Here is a 24,394-nt window from a genome sequence, read left to right on the forward strand (position 1 = left end):
GACAGGGTCCTGAATAAGGGACGTTTCTTTTTTTGCTGAGTTTAGTTGAACTACATTGTTCATTACTCTCCAACACTACCTGTAACCATTCAATTATCATTTTATGATCTGGTAAGTGAAGTAATTTATTACAATTGCACATGCAGTAAAGGAGGGAGTAATGGATATATTTAAGGCTCTAATGTATTATCCCATTATAAATGATAAAGTTATTTACTCCAAGTACAACATGTTACTCCAAGTACAACTTTTTATCAATGGTAGCGATTTCTCATTTGTGTCCTGGTTTTATTTGGGAAAAAACATGGATCTCCTCTGTTAGTTCTTCCATGCAAGATGGCGCCGACAGAGATGGTCGCCTTTTATGAATTATTTCTTATTTGTTAACCCTGAAAATCTCAAGTGTTATTAAATACAGCCAGGAAGAACTATTGAATATAAATTCGATGTCAACTTATCATCATTACGGCCACGAATACGTCTTTCCCGAAGCGAATCCTTTCTTCAGACCTCCACCCTGGACATGTGATCTTATCCCAGAGGCCAACCCAAAACAACGCGGTCGCCGCAGGAAAGGCATACGGAGCAGCCTACTGGTCAGACTCAGAAGGCGAGCACACCATCCACCGCTTCCGGGCATATTACTCGCCAATATCCAATCTCTAGATAACAAGGTGGAGTTAGGGCATCAGGGCATATTACTCGTCAATATCCAATCTCTAGATAACAAGGTGAAGTTAGGGCATCAGTTGCCTTCCAGAGAGACATCAGAGATTGTAACATTCTCTGTTTCACGGAAACATGGCTCACTCGGGATATGTTGTCAGAGTCGGTACAGCCACCAGGTTTCTTCACGCATCGCGCCGACAGAAACAAACATCTCTCTGGTAAGAAGAAGGGGGTGTATGCCTTATGATTAATGACTCATGGTGTAATCACAGAAACATACAGGAACTCAAGTCCTTTTGTTCACCCGACCTAGAATTCCTTACAATCAAATGCCGACCGCATTATCTTCCAGGAGAATTATTTTCGATTATAGTCACAGCCGTGTATTCCCCCCCAAGCAGACACATCGACGGCCCTGAAAGAACTTCACTGGACTCTATGTAAACTGGAAACCATACATCCTGAGGCTGCATTTATGGTAGCTGGGGATTTTAACAAAGCTAACCTAAGAACCATACTTCCTAAATTCTATCAGCATACCGAATGCGCGACAATAGATGGTAGCTTTCTGGATCATTGCTACTCGAACGTCGTGATGCATACAAAGCCCTGCCTTTGGCAAATCTGACCATGACTCCATTTTGCTGCTCCCAGCCTATAGACAGAAACTAAAACAGGAAACGCCCGTGCTCAGGTCAATACAATGCTGGTCTGGCCAATCGGATTCCACGCTTCAAGATTGCTTTGATCACATGGACTGGGATATGTTCTGGATAGCCTCAGAGAATAACATTGACGTATACGCTGACTTGATGAGCGAGTTTATTAGCAAGTGCATCGGCGATGTTGTTTCCTCTGTGACCATTAAAACCTTCCCTAACCAGAAACCACGGATTGATGGCAGCATTCACGCGAAACTGAAAGCACGAACCACCGCATTTAATCATGGCAAGGCGATTGGAAACACGACCGAATACAAACAGTGCAGCTTTTCTCTCTGCAAGGCAATCAAACAAGCAAAGTGTCAGTATAGAGACAAAGTAGAGTCACAATTAAATGGCTCAAACACGAGACGTATGTGGCAGTGTCTACAGTCAATCACGGATTACAAAAAGAAAACCAGCCCCGTCGTGGACACCGACATCTGTCTCCCAGACAAATTAAACAACTTCTTTGCTTGCTTTGAGGACAATACAGTGCCACTGACACAGCCCACTACCAAAGCCTGTGGGCTCTCCTTCTCCGTGGCCAACGTGGGTAAAACATTTAAACGTGTTAACCCTCGCAAGGCTGCCGGCCCAGACGGCATTCCTAGCCACGTCCTCAGAGCATGCGCAGACCAGTTTGCTGGTGTGTATACGGACATATTCAACCAATCCCTATCACAGTCTGTTGTCCCCACATGCTTCAAGATGGCCACCATTGTTCCTGTTCCCAAGAAAGCTAAGGTAACTGAACTAAATGACTATCGCCCCATTGCACTCACTTCTGTCATCATGAAGTGCTTTGACAGACTAGTCAAGGACCATATCACCTCCACCCTACCTGATACCCTTGACCCACTCCAATTTGCTTACTGCCCTAATAGGTCCACTGACGATGCAATTGCCATCACACTGCCCATTCCATCTGGACAAGAGGAATACGTATGTACAGCTCAGCATTTAACACCATAGTACCCTCCAAACTCGTCATTAAGCATGAGACCCTGGATCTCGACCCCACCCTGTGTAACTGGGTCCTGGACTTTCTGACGGGCCGCCCCCAGGTGGTGAAGGTAAGAAACAACATCTCCACCCGGCTGATCCTCAACACTGGGGCCCCACAAGGGTGCATTCTCAGCCCTCTCCTGTACTCCCTGTTCACCCATGACTGTGGGGCCATGCACGCTTCCAACTCAATCATCAAGTTTGCAGATGACACTACAGTGGTAGGCCTGATTACCAACAACACCGAGACAGCCTACAGGGAGGAGGTGAGGGCCCTCTGAGTGTGGTGTCAGGAAAATAACCTCATACTCAATGTCAACAAAACAAAGGAGATGATCGTGGACTTCAGGAAACAGCAGAGGGAGCACCCCCCCATCCACATCGCCGGGACAGTAGTGGAGAAGGTGTAAAGTTTTAAATTCCTCAGCGTACACGTCACAGACAAACTGAAATGGTCCACCCACACAGACTGTTCAACCTCAGGAGGCTGAAGAAATTTGGCTTGTCATCTAAAACACTCACAAACTTTTACAGATGCACAATCGAGAGCATCCTGTCGGGCTGTATCATCGCCTGGTACGGCAATTGCACCGCCCTCAACCGCAAGGCTCTCCAGAGGGTAGTGAGGTCTGCACAACGCATCACCTGGGGCAAACTACCTGCCCTCCAGGACACCTACAGCACCCGATGTCACAGGAAGGCCAAAAAGTTCACCAAGGACAACAACCACCTGAGCCACTGCCTGTTCACCCCGCTATCATCCAGAAGGCGAGGTCAGTACAGGTGCATCAAAGCTGGGACCGAGAGACTGAAACAGCTTCTATCTCAAGGCCATCAGACTGTTAAACAGCCATCACTAACATAGAGAGGCTGCTGCCATCATACAGACTCAAATCTCTGGCCACTTAAATAAACGGACTTAATAAAGGTATCACTAGTCACTTTTAATAACGCCACTTTAATAATGTTTACATCCTACATTACTCATCTCATGTATATACTGTATTCTACTCCATCTACTGCATCTGTCTATGCCATCGCTCATCCATATATTTATATATACATATTCTTATTCATCCCTTTACATTTGTGTGCATTTGTGTGTAAGGTAGTTGTTGTGACTTTGTTTGAATACTTGTTAGATTTTACTGCATAGTCAGAACTAGAAGCACAAGCATTTCGCTACACTCGCATTAACATCTGCTAACCGTGTGTATGTGACCAATAAAATGTGATTTGATTTGAGTAATCTGGGCTGAAGAATAGCTTTAAGTGAAATGCCAGAGGATATTTTCTTGTCCGTAACACTGCATGCTGTCAGCTAACTGTTCTTTTATGGCAAGTCAGAGGAAGGTCATGTTAGATAAGACGTAAGATGTTCATATTGAAGCTGACTTTTAGTTCTACTATTATGTTAATCTTGTAATATTTTCATATTTTTGTAATATGTAAAATGTAGCAGAATTGTATCTTCATATGATTTTGTATCTGTATAAGAGAAATGATTGTTGTCAATTATTCTTTATTGATACTCTTTTAGTGTGTATTGTACTATAATACACAGTGCTTGACTTGGACTGAACTGAAATAGGTGCCGGTACTCAATTTGGGTGCCGGTACTGTTTATACTTAGGTGCAGGAACTCCATAATACTTTTTAAGTAATATTCTATAAGAGGAACAGGAGCTCAAGCAGTAGAACATTTGAGATGCCGGTACTCAGCTCCGGTGAGCTTCTGCCCAAGTTAAGCACTGGTAATAGACATTTAAGGTAATAGTAGTAGCTAGGATATGTAGCATTAGTGGAGGGAGTCTGCTGTGTTTTCTGCTGAGGTGACTCTTGGTTCTCTCTTGTCTTTAGATACCAGCCTGTTGATATCATTCAACCAACCAATCATGTATTGCCAGCCTCATTCGGGGATTCTGATTGGCACATTGTCACAGGCAACTCTCTTACCACCCCCAATGAGTCCTCACGTAGAAAACCCTCACAGCATGAGCTGGAGAAACAGAGAATGCCAGGTGACTATTCTTTCTTCTCTTCTACCCTGTTGTTAAGACTGACTGGCGTCCGTGCCTTTCTTGTGTCTCCCTTTTTCCCCCTTTTCTCGCTCTCCTTTCTTGCAGAGCATGACCTCCTGCGGCAGGAGCTGAACAACCGCTTCCTGGTTCAGAGTTCAGAGGGGCGGAGCCGGGGGCCGTCCTCCACGGGGTCCCCGCTGGCCCCTGTGTCACTCCTGAGGGGAGAGTTTCACCAACACCAGCACATGCATCAGCACCAACACACCCACCAGCACACCTTCACGCCCTTCCCGCCCAGTCTGCCCCAGGCCACCATCATTCCTCCGCCCACCGCACCCCCCATGGTGCGTACCCCAGCCAGAAATGTGAGGATAAGTAAAGCTCCCATATAGTACTTCAACCCCCCTCCTCTTCCTCGTCCTAGTCACCCCAATCGCCAAACGCTCACCCTCCTCCCAACCGATAGGGCCAGAGCCTGCCCTCCTTCCCCACCCAAACATTTGCTATCCATTCCCCCCTCTGCTGGTTGGGTCTCTTGGTCTTTTGCATATTGTCACAGGGACACTGTAACAGTGCGTTTTTACAGAGAGTTGAGGAACAGGAGGCAGGGGCACCTCTAACCCGTCATCTCCCCGCCACAGTACATATGTTTGTAGTGGTTCATCCTCAATGCTGAAACCAGACATAACACAGGCGCCTGCTGCATATAATACTACAGTATATAATAATAGACATTATGCTTTGGGACCAGGGCTTTACATGTGCATTAGCCTATATAGAGGGCTGAGCTTCAAAAAACATTACAATGCACAAAGGCTCACTATATGCCCCTTTCCTTTACAACACAAGGGAAGCCTGCCCAAACCAACGTACGTCAGTACAGTTGATTCAATGTATTCATCATTCTCTCGATGAACATGCCATTTTTTTGCCCTGGAACAAAGGAGACCGATTGAAGGGAGTGTTTTTATTGTTTTCATATGGATGTGTTTGAAATGTTTTTGAATGTTCTGATTTCTCTGCCATGCACCAGAAACAAAAGGGCCTTCCAACAGATGTGTGGTGTGACTGCCATGCACTGGGGGCTAATGCTCCGTAATGACAAATTCAAAGCCTGTGGTTACACTCAATGACTTCATTCCAGATGAAAGGGAGTGACGTCATTCGGACTGTTTTGATCATGTATAATAGCTTCAGTGCCTTTTTAACCGCCATCGAGTCAGCCATCGAGTCAGCCATCGAGTCAGCCATCGAGTCAGCCAGGGGCAAAACATTGGCAGCTCTAAATCGTAAAAATGTTCACTGGAAAAGTTAGGAGTATTCATCCATCATTTGGAAAGCAATAGCAATCTGAGAAAACCATTCAGACACGACTCCCATTTATGCCCTTTCAGCATTAGTGTAATAGATATAATCTATCATGTCATGACCCCTAATTAAGAGGCTAGGGTCCATTTAGAGCATGGGGCTTTGCTGCTTTGCTTTGTGGAATCTAACATGATCCCTGTATGTTAGAAACGCCAGGAAAAGGGCTTAGCTTATGTACATACAGTGTACAGCTATCTGATAAGCAGTCAGGGAGACTGTTTAGTTTAGATTTTGAATCTCTCAGTCAAAAAGCATGTGTGCTGCTGTTATCTTCTGTCTGCAGCTGATCCCTTCATTCCTCTATATGGCAGCCAGGCATTCTTTATATGCACTCTGTTTGAAGATGAAAAGAGACAGAGTTATTTCCTCATCTTGCTAATTCTGTATGGCTTTGTGCACTCACATCTGTATGTTGTGGCTGATGCGTTGTTGTTACAATGGGATTTAAGACTGTTAATGTATTCTGTTTTATTGAGACTGTGTTTTTACTTAACCCGTGTAGTTTTTTTCTCTCCTCTCCTCCCTCCAGCAACATTGCTGTTTCACTTTCATTTTACTGCTTGTTTAGAGAGACAGGAGTAATGTTGTGGTTGTTTTTTAGTGTTTGTCATGATGTGTGCAGTTGGATCGGTCCAGCTGTGCTCACTGTGAGCACTCCATGTCATTTCAACTATGTAACGGCCCTTGGCTAATAGCTGTAATGAATGAAATTCTGAATCCTCTGTATTGGTTTATTGTTCTACGCCATCAAGCAGCTGGCCCTGCCAAATGGAAACACTGAGTGTTTATTTTCCCCTCTGTCTTCTTAGGGAAAAAGAATATCATTAATTGTTTAAAGATGAAATACCGAGCCTTAATTATCCAAAGCTGTTTACAATAAACCTCTGACAGGCCCTGTAAATTATAAAGCATGAGTTTTATAGACAGCCATAAAGCCACTAGCGAGTATTACTCCCCCAGTGTAAAACATAAAACAGGCCCGTGCATAAGAAGGAAACGAGAGGGTACAGAGGGAGAAGGTGAGCGGACTGGTTTAATGAGCTCGGAAGCTGCCTCAGCGTTTCCACTCAATAGGGTGTCTGTGTTTGATTTGGAACAATTATCGCCCACAAACACAAATCTGCCGCTGTGACCGTTCTCTGTGGCGGATGTTGAATGGCCCCGCTTCGCTGGGAGGCTCAGGCCCAGTCAGAGGAGCTATGCCTAGTGTTGAGCGAGAAAACCGCCTCCTTTCCCGCCCATGTCGCAGGAGGGAGACACACACACACACACACACACACACACACACACACACACACACACACACATAGAATTAACTGATTCATGTGCGTCTCATTTTTCCTTTTTTATGAAAACCCAAACCAGCGGCGGTTTGTAAAAACACTCACAAAAGTACCTGCAAATGGTTTGTCTATTTATAGAATAGGAATAAGTTACTGTCAATTGAAATGAGCAGGTTTCAAAATAGAGGAGCAGTCTTGGCTTACATGCAGTCACACAAAGTCCCCATTCATACATGGGAATTCTCTCTCTCTCACTAACTGACATATGTCAACTAGATTCCCATGGCTTGGCCTCATGACCAGATACTGTATATGAGGCTATAGTCTTTCTGTTGAAATCCTAATGTTATTATTCTATAAGTATGCTTCGGAAAATGTTTCATTATATTAAACCATTTGAGTCTTTCAAAGTTATTTCAGTCTCATGCTGTACATGTTTAAAATGAGCTCTCTTGAAAATGTAGTCGAACCAATTTAATTTCACCTATCAAAGACTGACTGTTCGTATACCCACAGTTATATGATGTTACACATAGAAAATTGTAATGTCTCTGAGATTTCGTTCTCCATCTGAGTCGTCACACACACTAAAATGGCAACCCCCCTATAGTATGTATCTGTCTCTTTGTGCTCCGTTTCCATAACAGAGATCATTGTAAAACCCTACATCTGTCACAGCCAATTAGTTTCACGTCTCCAAATTTTCCACCTAATAAGAAACATAACTCAATCTTCTCGTTTCACACTGGGGCCTTTAAGTAAGGTAAAGAGAGCTCCCCCTGCCCAAGCATAGGACTGTCTCTAGGCCTAACTCAATGGCTGTTTTTCTGTACTGGAGACAAGCATAGTACTGTCTCTAGGCCTAACTCAATGGCTGTTTTTCTGTACTGGAGACAAGCATAGTACTGTCTCTAGGCCTAACTCAATGGCTGTTTTTCTGTACTGGAGACAAGCATAGTACTGTCTCTAGGCCTAACTCAATGGCTGTTTTTCTGTACTGGAGACAAGCATAGTACTGTCTCTAGGCCTAACTCAATGGCTGTTTTTCTGTACTGGAGACAAGCATAGTACTGTCTCTAGGCCTAACTCAATGGCTGTTTTTCTGTACTGGAGACAAATTGGAAAATCCCTAATATTGGCAGTCCATTTGATTAGTCATATCGTTGATGATTTAACTTAATCTCAATCTGCAGTCTGGCTGGCCAGCCGCACGCTAAAGAAAAACAAAACATGACCCCAGAATGCTCAGTGTTTCCTTTAAGCCAGCTGCTGTCAGACTTCCTGGGCTTTTGATCTAACTGATGTTGTACTGAACTTCCTCTCTCCTGTTTTGTTCTGTCACTGAATAGGTGTAATGGGATTTTCTTGTATTCCTTGGATGGTCTTTAGTTCATAGATGCAGAGTTCCTGTTATTGTTATTGGTCAGTTTGGCATCACTGACGTATTACTCTGCTTTCCCATTCTTTTTCCAATTCTTTTTTCCCAATCTTTTTTTCCAGTTTGACAAATACGCTCCAAAACTGGACAATCCATTCATTAGACATTCAAATGTAAGTAAACTATTTATTTCCTTTCAACTTCCATCACCACGCTTTTAGCATGTTTTCTGTCAAATATTTACTGTGGTTAGATATTTGAAATTTGGAGAAAGAAAATATCAATTTATTCTTCTACACGTGTTTAAGTATGTGTGAGTGTTGTCTCTATGCGTCTTGTTGTAATCTGTTTTAAGAAGTGGTTGTGTGTCTCCTCTCCTCCATGCAGTTCTTCCCCTCCTACCCCCCCACAATGCCAGGCATGCCCCCGCTGCTCCCACACTCAGGACCCTTCAGCTCACTGCAAGGAGCCTTCCAGCCCAAGGTTAGCCCCACAGACCTGCACACACACACACACACACACACACACGTATGCATTGCGCACACGCACACAAACACACATGCACACAGTACACATGCGGGCATGCACATACACTCACTCACTCATTCACTCACACAATACAAAAACACCACATACACACATGCATTTTTTTCACAAACACACCCGCACTGGCACCTCAGCATTCTGCTCATCATCTCACCCAAGAATGAGGCTAGAATTAGGGGACCTGAATACCACCAAAGCCTTCCTTTACAGTCTGTATACAGGGCAGCAGGCAGCTGCGTTTCAAGTGAACCAGCCTGACAAATCTGCTCCTGCTTCTTTTTTTCCCTATAATAGAGTATGCAAACAAGGCCTGTCTTTAAGCTGGCGGGCCTGAGCCGCCAGCCACTGTGCCACGCCGCACAGTGCAGGGGGAGATAAGCAGCCGTGTGTGTATGTGTGTGTGTGTGTGTGTGTGTGTGTGTGTGTGTGTGTGTGTGTGTGTGTGTGTGTGTGTGTGTGTGTGTGTATATGTGTGTGTGTGTATATGTGTGTGTGTGTATATGTGCGTTTGTGTGCGTGGTTGTGTGCGACGATCGGGACCTGGCAGGCGCCCAATAGGCTCTGACCCTGTTGTAAGCCACCAATCAAAGCTGGCCTAAATCCCCTGGTTTTATTCCCTACAGGCTCTATAATGGAGGTCTTTTGTTTCCTGCCTCCAGATGGTTATAGAGTACAGTACAGTTAGCCCCCTCCATCCCTCCATTCACCACCTACAGCCAAACGCTGGGCACCACTGAGAATTAGGAGAGGGGTTGGAAGATGGAGGGTCAAGGGATCACCTGGGATCACCTAGTACTCTGGGATGGATTCATATCTAGGCATTCTGGTTCTTCTAGACCTCAAAGACAGAGATCTATAATTTGCCATCTTGTTGATTCTGTACTGGAGACCTCCTAGGAGTGCACGTCACATACAGTTGCTTGCTTTGCAGGGTCTCTTGGTGTGAGTCAATGCAGAAGAGGCAGTGTTTTGGAGTGTGTCTATTGTTGGTGTTGTCATTCTGTGCAAAGTCCCTTTTTCCACCATCTTCATTTGTAACACTCTGCCTCTGTCTTTCTCTCTCTTCTTTATCTATCCTCTCTTTTAGTCCTCTAACCCCATAGACGTAGCATCCCGTTCGGGGGCAGTACCTCACACACTCCTACAGAAGGACCCACGGGTACGTAGCCTACTGTCACTGTCCCTCGAAAACACCAAGCCCATGCTTGATGCTTTACAATGGAGATGAAGGAAGTATAGATGATTGTGGCTGTGGGTTCATTATGGTTCATGTTTTCTTCTTCCAACAACACAGGTATCGGATCCTTTCAGGACAGCAGTTAGAGTAAGCCATGATTTCATTTGTCTTCCATGCACTGTCAAATTTACTGCAGTACCAAGTACCAACATGTCATAAAGTTGAGTAAATTCTACAGTATCATCGTGTCATAGCATTAAGGTGTTGGGTTGAACCTAGAGTAATTTGCTAACTTCCAGAAACCTGGCAAGTGGTGTGCTGTGCACGTCCAGATCGCCTGGCAGATTTACCACCATCAGCAGAAGATGAAGGTGAGCGAGCTCGGTGTGTGTGGTGTGTGTGTGGTTTGTGTGTGTGTGTGTGTGTGTGTGTGTGTGTGTGTGTGTGTGTGTGTGTGTGTGTGTTAGGCAGAAGGAGGCCAAGGGAGGGGAAGGAGGGATGTGCCTAATCCTCTGCCAAATGTTTTATTTTCCCAAGGATTCCTCTCTTTCTATGCCTACTTAGGTAGCGGCCATTTTGGTTGTAATTTGGAAGACTCTTCTTGTCTCTGTCATGGTGTCACTGTCATAGGCACCCCGTCCTCATGGGGTTTAGTGGGCCTAATCAGCTTACCCTGATGTTGTTATGACACAGTGGGTATGTGTTGGGCATGTAGAGGCATTATGTACTGTATGTTGTCCCTCCTCTCTGATCTCACACACTGATTATATCACTGATTATAGCAGATTACAATTCCCTCCTTGAACTATGAAATGACTGGCGTCAATTATTGTTAATTATTACATTTGCAAACACTGACAGTGCCACTCTGTTTTCTTTTCTTTCTCATCCTCTACCTTTTCTTTCCCTTTTATCTTCATCTCCCTCGTGTTCTCGCTCTCTCTCTCTCTTTCTCTTTCTCTCTCGCTGCCCCTTCTCACCCCTTCTCTCTAACAGCAGATGCAGGTGGACCCTCACAAACTGGACATGAATGGGAAGCTGGACCTGTTCAGTCGTCCCCCTGCCCCAGGGGTGTTTCCTGGGTTTCCCTACACCCACGACCTGGCACGACCCATGTTCTCCTCTACAGGTCAGTACAGAGCTCATGGTCCTCTACCCAGCACAGGGCTCATGGTCCTCTACCCAGCACAGGGCTCATGGTCCTCTACCCAGCACAGGGCTCATGGTCCTCTACCCAGCACAGGGCTCATGGTCCTCTACCCAGCACAGGGCTCATGGTCCTCTACCCAGCACAGGGCTCATGGTCCTCTACCCAGCACAGGGCTCATGGTCCTCTACCCAGCACAGAGGGACATGTCACAGGGTCTTTAGGGATATTATAGTTTCAGATTTGAACGCTTCATTTTCGTCTCCCATTGACATCTATGAATGAGAGACGAAAGTCCGACTCTCAAGTCAGAATACCACCCCTACTGCCAACAACCCCACAATTCTGGTGATGTGGACGCCATACCAAATCTACCAAAGCCCATAGTACCTTTCAGAGCTTCAGGTTGAATTCTGAGTAGGCCTACTGTTGTCCAAAAAGAGTGTAACTCTATGCATATAGACAGATGTTTACTTCCTGGTTACCTGTCACATTTCTTCACACCGGTAATGACGCACGTTGTATTAGTGTTCAGCTGTGTTCTATTCTTCTTTACCTGCCCTAGTTGAAGTGCTGTTGTTGTAAATGTTGTCCTAGACATGTGATGTGGCAATGAATATGGATGCTTCTCTATGGGTGCATCCTAAATGGCAACCTATTCCCGACATAGTGTACTATGTAGGGAATAGGGTGCCATTTGGAACACACATATTTGTGATAATTGACTAGTAGAACCTGCCTTGAAGGCAACATGGAGGCGGATGCCCTTTCGCTTGTAATTATGCAATATTGTGTCCTGAATTGGCTTGTAATTGGCTCGTTCATGAACCATTCATGAAATATGGGTGAAGAACGTTTTGTAACAGAGGTCAACGTCTGTTCATAAAAAAGCCCCCCCCCATCCTAAATGCATATAACCGTACGAGCGCACACACACATCCACACACACGTGAGACTATTGAATATTATGCTAATTGCTATCAAGCCTTTCTCAGCCAACCACTGTTAACCCTATGAAACATCAGATATCCTTCACTGTATTTTTGGTAGTTTGTCCTTTTTGGATGCCTAGTTAGAGGTTATGACAGATGACTACTGACGCCACTATCTGAGTGGAGACTCTGAGATGACATGGTCGGTCCACTCTCTCTGGAAGCAAACTGCTCGATTTCGTCCTTCCGTTATATCGGCATCGAACTCATCACCTTCTCTAGGAGAGGGGGAGACCTCGACAGTTTATTGTTTAAACGAGAGGCTGTCTGGAGCTACGTTGAGACCGAAGGGATCTTTGCTCCCTTTGGTCTCAACGTAGACTTCTTGTGATTATTGTGATTTTTCTATTCATTGTAAATGTTTGTAGGTTTATGTAGCCAAATTGAATCTATGATCGTATGCTATCCATTTATGTTTTTTATATGTTCTATTTATATCAGTAAATTAACAAATGATATCAAGCCACACCCAGCCATGATTACAGACACCTGTGTGTGTTCTTTGACACTACATAAACTAGTGACCTGCAGTGTTTGTCATTATACCCTGATGAAGACAGCTTGTCTGTCTAAACGTTGGTTATTAGGTTATTAAATGCATCTGAGCTCCTAGAGTGTACGACTCTCCTTTTCTTTTTCAACTGTCCTCTCTCTCCTCCTGTAGGTTCTGGCCATCCGGCCGCCTCCCCGTACGGCCCCTCCCCCCACCACAGCGGCTTCCTGCCTCCCAGCCACTTGGCAGGTAAGTGGAAATAGCACCACATTTTACATCCCAATTTTTCCTTTTTCACTTTCTCTCTCTTTGTTGCACTCATATTGAGAATACTACTACAGTCACATTTGTTGTGTGGAAAATAAGGTTATAATAGGAAAATAGAGGTTCTGGCTAGTGAAGTCCTCCTGCTCCATCTCTAACACTGAGTTTAAGTTTAGTGCTGTGTAGAGAGACCTCATGAAATCTATCGCTGTGATTCATAAAAGATACCCTGGAGTTACCCTCCTGCCTGTACTGATGTGGAAGGAAGGCCATTCTGGGCTTGTTAAGGTAGTTTTTCTCATTTCCTGACTTTATTTTTCCAGCCCCTTTGTTGAAGGGAAGGTTTTTTACTGCACAACATTTCATATTGCCTTGGATTTAGGCAGATGGCCTCAGCAAATATGCCATTTTACCTTGAGGCTTCTTTTTATGGCCTCTTCCAGTTCTGCTCGTCTCTTTCACAGACAGAGTAATGGAGGTTTTTGTATTATTCTGTATTTCCCATCAAATATGTTGTTAGGCTTCAGTGCAGCAAGGTGATTTCACGGGATAAGCTCTTGAGTCAATCCAATTTGAGTTTATAAACACTTGGTGCACAGGGGAGAAACGTTGAGGAATTATGACACTCCTCAAAGATTTTGGGTGAAATTCCTGCCCAAAGAACTAATTCAAGTGTGTCTTTCTAGCTGTTGTTTGCTGATATATTGACAAACTGTTCTATTGCATTCACCACATAGTGGAAGTCTTTCAGAACTAGATTAAAGGATCATTCACCACATAGTGGAAGTCTTTCAGAACTAGATTAAAGGATCATTCACCACATAGTGGAAGTCTTTCAGAACTAGATTAAAGGATCATTCACCACATAGTGGAAGTCTTTCAGAACTAGATTAAAGGATGATTCACCACATAGTGGAAGTCTTTCAGAACTAGATTAAAGGATCATTCACCACATAGTGGAAGTCTTTCAGAACTAGATTAAAGGATCATTCACCACATAGTGGAAGTCTTTCAGAACTAGATTAAAGGATCATTCACCACATAGTGGAAGTCTTTCAGAACTAGATTAAAGGATCATTCACCACATAGTGGAAGTCTTTCAGAACTAGATTAAAGGATCATTCACCACATAGTGGAAGTCTTTCAGAACTAGATTAAAGGATCATTCACCACATAGTGGAAGTCTTTCAGAACTAGATTAAAGGATCATTCACCACATAGTGGAAGTCTTTCAGAACTGGATTAAAGGATCATTCATCATTGATATAACCTCTGAGTAAGAAGCCATATTGGAAAATGCCAATCTTGAAATCTGGATAATGTTGTGTCCTCATTCAGGTAGGTATGCATACCTTTCCATTTTGAGTTCTATGTAAACTGTGACCAGGTTTAACTAAGACATTTGTAGTAGAAAAGGCGCTACGTAGAATGATAAAGGATTCTTCATCTGGAACCATTTTTGGATCCAGGTAGAACATTTTCCTTCAAAGAAGAACCCTCAAAGAAACCTTTAACCTGGAAACATACAGCCGAAGATCCCTATGGTTCTAGGTAGCACATGTTTTCTCAGAGTGTGCAGGTTCAAATGGAAGTGTGAAACACTGAAGCATCTCTAAAGCCTACTCAACAAACATTCTCCATTAAAGCAGCTGTGTGCCTGACTGTTGGAGACCTCCAAATCCCCTGTCCGATTGTAGTCCAGCTCCAACCTAGACCCCATCATACTCAGTCTCCCATCAGGCAGTGCTTCCCTAGAATCAGGGTTAGAGATGAAAGGCTCCGCTCCATTACGGACAGTGTGGGAGTAAATCCAGTGTGGCCAGAGCAGGCAGCAAGCCTCGCTAGCTAGCTACATACAGTAGGATTAGAGGAAGCAGGATAGCAGCGCTAGAAAACCCACAGCTCCGCTTGTAAGAGAAAAGCAGAGTGGAATGAGTGGTTGGGCTCCTCCAGCCAGCTCAGCTAATCCCTGTTTGGCATTTTGCAGATCCTTTCAGTCGCTCCAGTACCTTTGGCGGCCTCGGCAACCTTTCAACCAGTGCCTTCGGAGGATTAGGCAACCCCTCGCTTGGTAAGCGCCAGCCCCCCGCCCCTCCCCCTGTGGGCCAGGGAGGAACGAAATCAAGGCACTTAGTTCTGCATCAAATGCCAAAATAAAACTAACACGGAGGAACAAAAAGGCAGGCAGCACAGCTCTCTCTCTGTCTCTCCGTCCACCCCCCTCCCCAGTAGCTTGGCTCTAATCTGACAGCAACACTGCCAACGCACACAGCACTCACAGGCTTTCTGTTAGGTTGCTATTCATGTATTAATTATTCTAAAAGCCCCCTCATCACCACTGTGGCGGGTTTTCTCCCTCTCTCTCTCTCTCTCTCTCTCTCTCTCTCTCTCTCTCTCTCTCTCTCTTATTCTCCTCTGCCAAATCAGTTGCCCTGTAGCAAAATGGATTTCAGTGAAATAGACACCCTGTGGAATGCTAAGGTCTCCCCGGCTTTTCACTACCCTCACCCCAGAGGGTCATTGAGTCCCCCCCCATCCGCCCCCTTTCCAGTGAAAAGGCCCTGAGAGAGAGGAGTGAATGGGGAAGCAGAGCAGAGTAGGGTCTGTGTTTCAAGCAGCTAGAAGTGCAGAGGGGGAAGCCATTAACCTGGCCAGTCTTTGTAAAGCAGAGCTGCTTGCAGCAAGAGACCGCTTAGAACTCTCAAGACAAAGACAAAGCTGCTATTGTGTTGATTTTCTTTTTCTTTCTTTCTTTCTTTCCTCTTGTCTTCAGTCTCTCCATCTTATGTTGTGTGTCCAGGAGGGAGTTTAGTTTGGTTCGCTTACACTCTTTTCTCCCTGTCGCCTCTCCTTAAGGCTCCAACAGTGTCTTTGGCCATAAAGAGGGCCCAGGGGGCCTGCCAGGCTTTGGCAGCCCTCACCATGACACCTGGAACAGGCTCCACCGGACCCCACCCTCCTTCCCCACCCCTCCGCAGTGGCCCAAGTCTGCAGACACGGAGCGCAGCAACTCAGCAAACAGCCACGAGCGTGAACGAGAACGAGAGAGGGAACGGGAACGGGAGAGGGAGAGGGAGAGAGAGAGAGAACGGGAGAAAAGGGATTCATCCATCAGCAAAGAGGATAAGGATAAAGACAGGTATGTAGTTTGTATGAATACAACTCTGAATTATTTGTATTAGTTGTAAGTAACTCAAGTGTTTGTTATTTGAATGCTAATTTTCATGCACACGTATTTCCAACTAAAGTAAAAAAATATATATAAAAAAAACTCCATTCTAACCTTCTGATAAATACATATTTTTATTTTGTTTGTGCCCCTCAGAGATTTGATTGACCGTAACCGTCACTCCAACCGTTCGTCCCCTGCATCGGCCCCAACCAGCTACCAGATCAGCAGCCTGATCCGCTCTAACAGCCAGAACTCCAGCGACTCGGGTCGCCACCACAGCAGCAGCGTGGACCGGGTACGGGAGGCAGAGAAGGAGCTCCCGGAGCGCCACCGAGAGGTGGCCATAGTGGGGGAGGTCAAGGTGAAGGAGAGCGGCTCCCCTGGAGGAGGGAAGGAGGTGACAGACAGAGACAGACGCTCCACAGAAGACTCCATCAAACCAGCCCACCGCACGCCCTCCCCCTACTCCAAGGCTGTCCTATCTGAGACAGGCATGAAAATGGCTGGTGGCCCCCCACCCACGCTACTCAAGGACGGGGACAGGGACAGGAAGGAGGTTCGTCCTTCCTCCGGTGGGGACCTGCTGCTGCACAAGGTGAAGAACGACATGAAGATCAAGGAGGAGCGCAAGGAGGACCAGGATGTGGTGGTGGTGAGCTCCGAGCCTGCCCCTCAGCCTGCTCCTCCTCCTCAGCCTCTACCCCTTCTACCCCCCCAGCCTGGTCACCATCACCACCACCACCACCACCCTCCTCTGTCCCAGCAGCCCCCGCCCCCCTCTCCACGCTGCAGTGAAATGCCCACCCACGGCTCCCTGCACGGGGTGCACATGGCCCACTCCTTGCCCCTCTCCATGAGCGCCATGCACCAGATGGGCAGTCTCAACGTGCTAGACCGGGCTCGCATGGCTCCATTTATGGGGGTGAGCCCCCTGGCTGCTGCTGCTGGGAGGGACCGGATGCCCCACCAAGCCTTCCCCTGGGACCCACTGAGGGAGGCCTACCGCAACATGGACCTGCAGCGCAGGATGGACTTCCATCTGAGGGCGGAGCAGGCCCAGCGCTTCCCCAGCATATACGAGCAGGAGCGGGCCTACCGGGAGAGAGAGGCCCACGACTACTCCCACCACGAGCACCTGCTGGAGGTACGGCGGGAGCACGAGAGGATGAGGCAACAGGCAGAGGAGAGGGAGCGCCAGCACCTGAGGGAGGAGCTGGACCGAGCACGGCTCCACCAGCTGCACCAGTCCCCCATGGAGGGACACCTGCCACACATGCCCCCCTTCATGCCCCACCTGGGCGGCATGCCCTACCCCAGACTCAGCCCCTCCACTGGACACAATGGCCTGCTGAACCGGACGCCCCCCACCGCTGCACTTAGCGCCCCCCCTCCACTAGTGGCAGCGGGGAGCGCCAGACCAGCCTCCCCCAGAAGGACTACCCCCCTCACCACCCAGGACCCCCGAGATTACTCCCCCTCCCGCAACCCCAAAGAAGTGGAGGCACGGTAGCTTTACATACAGACAAAGGACATGGATGCTTAAAAACACTCACTCCCCAATTTGGAACCTTCTAGAGAGAACAAAATGCACTGCTTTACAATGGAGAAAGGCATTAGTAAACAAGGAAACAGTATGATTGTACAAAGGAAAGATTTGTAAGGTTGAAGAAGCACATGCCATGATTTTATTTGACATGGACAGGCTGATGAGAATGTTGGTTAGAAGAACTTGAATCAAAAAGTATGTGTATGTTTGTTTCCGACATAAAATTTGATATTAATATATTAATCTAAAAGCTTTTTCGATTTTGAGCGAAAAGTGAGATTCTGATTAAAATGAGTTTGTACATTTCCTATCCTCGTTCCATGTATAGACATCATTTTTATGAATTTGTATTTTGTGCGTTAGTCTCTTCTTTTCAATATCCCAGTCCATTGTGAGACATATCAAAGATGATGCTCCACAGTACAGACTGGACTTTTTATCCTTACAACAGTAATATAACCTCATCGTACCTGGAAATACTCATTAGTGATAATGTACGAAATTACATTAAAGATTTTTTGCGTTTTATTTGCTTTGCCTTTGAGATATGCAGACAAATATATATTACGAGGTCTTTGTTCGGTCTCTGTAAAGAAAATTCATGTAAATATCTTGTTGATATTCCTTGCAGCAAAATTACAATGTAAATTTATTAGGCTTTTTAAATGTTTCTAGAAAAACAAATTAAATCAAAACTGAACCACTTGCCGGTTGGAAACCATGGTAACAGACGATCCTGTCCAATGGGAGGGAAGGAGGGCGGGCATCAGAAGGGGGCTGGAATGATCATCTGCAATCTATGCAAAGAGGCGCTGAGCACCCCGATGGAGAGCCACCTGGAATGGAATGGACACTGTTGGATAATGTTGATTCAGTGAGAGGAACTTGGAATAACTCAACATGTTTTTCTTTCCAATGATGGCCATGGAATTATAAACCTACAGACTTCCCTGTTACAGAGAAAATGTACCAGAAGCTTACATGCAGTCCCAGTAAAATGAATTGACAGCAAAGGAAGACACTTTTGATTGGGCGGCAATAGGACTTTCTCTGTCGACCGTTGTGGTGTTGTGCAGTTGTTGTTTTTTAGACTTGTATACAAAACAAGTAGAGTTTTAGGCGTGCAAAAAAAATGAAAACGAACATTCATGATTTAAAATTGTACGGAATAAAGTTTGGACCTAATATCTGCAGTTTGTTTATTTTTATTCACCTGTATGATCATTCTCTGAGACCAGGGTTACTGACTGTAACCCCCTCCTAATTGTAGAATGGTGATATAACAATAATTCACAAATCACTAAAGGAAACAATTTTTCATAGATTTGCCAATACTGCCAGTGTCTTAGCTGGCTCATTTCATTTAGCACATTGCTAACAAATCATAAAAGAAATAGAATGGAGCCAAGAAGGGTTCTGTTCTAATTTTGTTGACTGTAATCTCACATGGATCAGCTGCAGATCTCTCACGGCTCTCCTGGGGGATCGATGGGATTGGGAAGAGAGGCAATAGAGGGTGGGACTAATAGGACATTGATTTTGTAAGAAAGCAGGTTTTAAGTGTTTGTGTTGCAGGTAACAGCTATTGACTGACGGACGAGCGGAGTATTGACCTGCGGTCTGGACTCATTAAGAGGAGCAATGCCTGGGAGAGAGGCAGTGGGTGTTAGAGGAGAGCCTCGCCACCCCCCCACATCCTCCTCTCCCCTGCCCTCTCTCTCTCCCCCATCCTCTCCCCACGCTCATCTGTTTCGCTAATGAGCCTGGAAGATCCACCGCAGCGGTCCAAGAGGGGTGCACATAGACATCCACTCCCGCTATCAATGAGGGTCTCTCTCCTCTGTCTGTCTATCTCTCTGTCTCTCTCTCTCTCTGTCTGTCTCTGCCTCACCTCCGAGCCCTGATAATCCCCCTCCTCCACCCTAACCCCCCTCCATCTCTCTCTCGCCGACCACGAGTCACACCAATCCTGTCCCTGGGTATCAGAGCGTAATGACAGCCCAGATCAAACCACAGTGAGGTCATTAAGTGATGTTATTGAAAATCAATACTGCTTTTCTGTCTCAGACTCACTGGACGGCAGACGCTTGAAAAGGTCTCCTTGAAAAGATGGTGTATTGGGAAGACTTAAATCACTATCGCTTTCAATTTAGGCCGACTGTAATTGAGCCACATATTCCAAGATGGCCCGACAGGGAGCATCTGTTTGCTGCGTGCTTCACTTTACTGCCATGTGCTTTTAATCCTAATCAGACAGTCAACAGCATGAACTTAACCCCCCTCCCTACCTGTTAGGCTACAGCACATTGATTTTACGAGGGAGAGGGGAGGGGGCTTTTATTTACTGACTTTTGTGGAAAAATAACTTACATTTTTCTATCCCTCCCTCATTCCCTTCATCCCTTATCCAGCTTTGTTCAATGCATTGTATGGTTGAACATTAAGAGGTTCTGTGGGAGATGAATGCTCCATCAATTTTACTCATTGTCTAGCAAGGTCAATTTATTTCAACACACAGTCCATCAGCAGATGGGAATCAATTGACACATTGCTTAACAGCGTAACTAACGCAGCAAAGTGGATTATTACAAGGTCTGCCATTTTACAGCAGACAAAGCCTTTTTCTTCTTGAGCAATTCAGCATTTCCCACCTTAGAAACAATATCAGTATTATGCAGATATATACCAGAATGTGTTTCTGGTGTTTCAGCCTATAAGCGACATTCCAAGGCTCTGTATAAAAAAAATAAAACATGTTTTCCTACACAATTAATAGGATAGAATGGTATAAAGAATGGTATGTATGAGGCAGGACATTGTGTTTTGTTCTGATAATCCCCTGTGTTTATCAGGGAGAAACCTCAATGCTGAAGGTTGGGATTGTATTTTCATGGTGTTCTAATACCTCCAAAAAGCTCCTGGCACAGAATTCACCCCAAAGGCATCGTACAGAGGGGCAGGCCCGGGGGCTTTCTTCCGTCACAATGGCAGCTAATAACACTGTGCCAAACTAATAAGATGGGCAGCGAATGAATGGACCGGTCCAAGCTGCTTTTCCCCCCTGATAAAACATGTATGAAACCATTTTGAGCAGCTATGCAGCACTCCACAGCCAGGGCTAATACATTAGTTCCCAATTGGAGGGTGTTTTGAGATTGGTCATGAGACTTGGAGGCCCCATGATCGTGTTTGAATTGCTGGGGGCCTGTCACGTTCGTTGGAATGATCGGACCAAGGCGCAGCGTGAGTAGCGTTCCACATCTTTTATTAGAAAGTGAAACTAAGCAAAATACAAAAACAATAAAGAATAACCGAAACGTGACGACAATGAAACTACACATAAACACACAATATCCCATAACCCACAGGTGGAATTTTTTTTACTTAAGTTTGATCCCCAATTAGAGACAACGTTTACCAGCTGCCTCTAATTGAGAATCATACCAATCACCCAAACATTGAAAAACTAAACTAGAACCCCACATAGAAAATATAAACTAGATTAACCCCCAGTCACGCCCTGACCTACTCTATCATAGAAAATAAGAGCTTTCAATGGTCAGGACGTGACAGTACCCCCCCCCCCCAACCCCCCCCCCCAAAGGTGCGGACGCCAACCGCAAAACCTGAAACAAAAAGGGAGGGTTAGGGGGGGTGTCTAGTGTCGGTGGCGGCTCTGGTGCAGGACGAAGAACCCTCTCATCCTGTGGATCCGCCAGCATTGGAGGCGGCTCTGGTGTGGGACGAAGAACCCGCTCATCCTGTGGATCCAGCCATGGACCTAGGCTGAACACTGTGCCTGGACTGGGCACTAACGCAGAAGAAAACTCTGGCCTTGGAGCTGGAGGTCCCGAACCGTTGACCATCTCAGGAGGTTCCGAACCGTGGGCCGCCTCAGGAGGTTCCGGACCGTGGACCGTCTCAGGAGATTCCGGACTGTGGAACGGCTTGGGAGGTTCCGGGCCGTGGACTGTCTCGGGAGGTTCCGGGCCGTGGACCATCTCAGGAGGTTCCGGACTGTGGACTGTCGTTGGAGGTTCCAGACTGGGGACCATCGCCGGAAGCTCTGGACTGGGGACTGTAGCCTGAAGCTCTGGAACGGGAAGGCGCGCTGGAGGCCTGATGCGTGGGGCCGGCACAGGTGGTGCCGGACTGGTAACACGCACCTCAGGGCGAGTGCGGGGAGCAGGCACAGGACGTACCTGACTGAGGACACGCACTTCAGGAAGAGTGCGAGGAGGAGGCACAGGATGTACTGGACTGGGAATGCGCACTGGTGACACGCACTTCAGGGTGAGTGCGGGGAGCAGGCACAGGACGCACTGGGCTGTGGAGGCGCACTGGAGACCTGGTGCGTAAAACCGGCACAGGTGGCGCCAGACTGGAGACACGCACCTCAGGGCGAGTGCAGGGAGCAGGCACAGGACATACCTGACAGGGGACACGCACTTCAGGGAGAGTGTGAGGAGCAGACACAGGACGTACCGGATTGGGGACACGCACTTCAGCGAGAGTGCGAAGATTAGGCACAGGACACACCAGACTGGGGACACGCACTTCAGGGAGAGTGCGAGGAGGAGACACATGACGTACCGGACTGGAGAGGCGCCCTTGAGGCCAGAAACGTGGAACCGGCACAGGTTGCACCAGACTGCTAACCGGATCCTCTAGTCGGATGTTGAGCAGAACACACTTGCACAACATCTCTCTCATCTCACTCTCTCCCAACTTCACCATTGCCTCCCTGACAGTCTCTGGCTCCTTCCTCTGCTCAGTCGCCAACTCCATGTGCCCCCCCCCAAAAAAAACTTGGGGTTGTCCTTGGGCTTTCTGTAGCCGCGAACCCTGTCGTCGTCGCTGTCCTCCATTATCTCCTTCCCATGTCATAAAGTCCTCCACTCCCTTCTCTCCCGTGCCCAGGATCCCTGCTCCTCCTGGTCACGCTGCTTGGTCCTGGTTTGATGGGATATTCTGTCACGTTCGTTGGAATGATCGGACCAAGGCGCAGCGTGAGTAGCGTTCCACATCTTTTATTAGAAAGTGAAACTAAGCAAAATACAAAAACGATAAAGAATAACCGAAACGTGACGACAATGAAACTACACATAAACACACAATATCCCATAACCCACAGGTGGAAAAAATGCTACTTAAGTATGACCCCCAATTAGAGACAACGATTACTAGCTGCCTCTAATTGGGAATCATGCCAATCACCCAAACATAGAAAAACTAAACTAGAACCCCACATAGAAAATATAAACTAGATGAACCACCAGTCACGCCCTGACCTACTCTATCATAGAAAATAAGAGCTTTCAATGGTCAGGACGTGACGGGGCCAGAGGGCTTCCGGACTCCGCTGGGCTTGGTGATTTGGTCGGGTTTTGCTTCGGCTGTGAGTTCAGACCCAGCTCTCCAAGAGGGAACAGTCAACACCTCAGACTTTGTTCATCGGTAGACTATACAGTATCTGCGTCAGATATGGCACCCTATTCCCTACATAGCAAAAGTAGTGCACTAGAGAATAGGGTTCCATTTACCTTTATATCTGAACCAGGAAGAGGGAACATAGATGGTCAGTTGGCTTTACAGTGGATTGTTAACACTAGTCACATGGTGTCTGTGTGTATTGTACATCGTTCCATTTCATCTTTGTATAGACCTCAACGCCAACAGATAGCCCAGAGTATACAGGACACTGCAGTTGAGGAGTCATTGGAGTTGGAGTCCAGGCCCCAGTGACACAGTGCTGTCTAATGTCTTTGCACCTCTGGCCCAATGGCAAATATGCCTGCCATCTCACACTGCTGTAGGGCTGTGCAGAGACCGGCCCAGGCAGAGAGAGAGACAGAATATATATTACCACATTTCAAACAGTCATGTCTCGGAGAGTGAGTTGTGGACAGAGACAGGAAAGAGGAGGAGGGAGGAGGGAGGAGGGAGAGGGGACCGCAGACAGATCGAGCCACCAGGCAGCCAAAATATTGTTTTCATTTTCATAATTTTTTGGGGATTTTCTTCCATGGTTTAGTGGAACCTCACTCTCCCACACTGGCAGTATTACATACACAAGCCGTAAAAACGAATAACATTTACGTATGCAGCTGGCTGCATCTGGTTGGGTGGAGGTGGTTCTCTCTGGTTGAGGGCCCACAGGCTGGCATGGCGCCGCCATCCTCCTGGTTCTTTGTTTGGGCAGGAGAGGACCAGGGGAGGGGGTGGCATGGGATCCTCTAAATACTTATGAATGAAATTAGATTTCTTAAAATAAATGATGGTAAAAAATTCAAGACAGATCCAACCCCATACATGGCTCATGGCTGGCCACATAAAAAGTGCCGCAGTGTTTGAAGGGGGTAGAGAGAGAGAGCTACTGCCAGCTAGTGACAACATGGCTTGTCATGAGAAAAGTTTATTTCAATGTGAATCTTGTATTTCTCTAGAGCTCTGGAGTTTTTCCAAGCAGTGGAATAAGAATTATGATTTACTCTCTCTATCTGTATCCCCCCATGTGTGATGTGTGATATTCATAAGCATTTATTCCAGGGATCATCAACTACATTCAGCCTCGTGCCAAGCGGATGATCGGGGGGCTGTAACATAATTACAAAGCATTTGAAGACTGC

General features: G+C 46.4%; 1 protein-coding gene across 7 annotated transcripts in view; it reads left to right on the plus strand.

Moving 5' to 3' along the window:
- LOC106580457 (autism susceptibility gene 2 protein) overlaps positions 1-18,950 on the plus strand; it is a 429,740-nt gene extending 410,790 nt beyond the window's left edge. For 4 of the 7 annotated variants that reach the window (XM_045703232.2, XM_045703236.2, XM_045703237.2 and 1 more), the window contains 11 exons: positions 4,505-4,764; positions 8,551-8,601; positions 8,816-8,911; positions 10,062-10,133; positions 10,269-10,298; positions 10,451-10,522; positions 11,148-11,280; positions 12,955-13,032; positions 15,035-15,118; positions 15,904-16,186; positions 16,373-18,950. In XM_045703232.2, the coding sequence (XP_045559188.1) occupies positions 4,505-4,764; positions 8,551-8,601; positions 8,816-8,911; positions 10,062-10,133; positions 10,269-10,298; positions 10,451-10,522; positions 11,148-11,280; positions 12,955-13,032; positions 15,035-15,118; positions 15,904-16,186; positions 16,373-17,729 (2,516 nt within the window). In that variant the 3' untranslated portion in view covers positions 17,730-18,950. Of the gene's footprint in view, positions 1-4,238; positions 4,400-4,504; positions 4,765-8,550; positions 8,602-8,815; positions 8,912-10,061; positions 10,134-10,268; positions 10,299-10,450; positions 10,523-11,147; positions 11,281-12,954; positions 13,033-15,034; positions 15,119-15,903; positions 16,187-16,372 lie in introns of all 7 variants that reach the window. The other 3 variants (XM_082966367.1, XM_082966369.1, XM_082966368.1) reach the window with 3 other exon arrangements.
- The last annotated feature ends 5,444 nt before the right edge of the window (positions 18,951-24,394 follow it).

The sequence above is a fragment of the Salmo salar genome, chromosome 20, assembly GCF_965601325.2.
Source record: "Salmo salar chromosome 20, fSalSal1, whole genome shotgun sequence".
Lineage (NCBI taxonomy): Eukaryota > Metazoa > Chordata > Actinopteri > Salmoniformes > Salmonidae > Salmo > Salmo salar.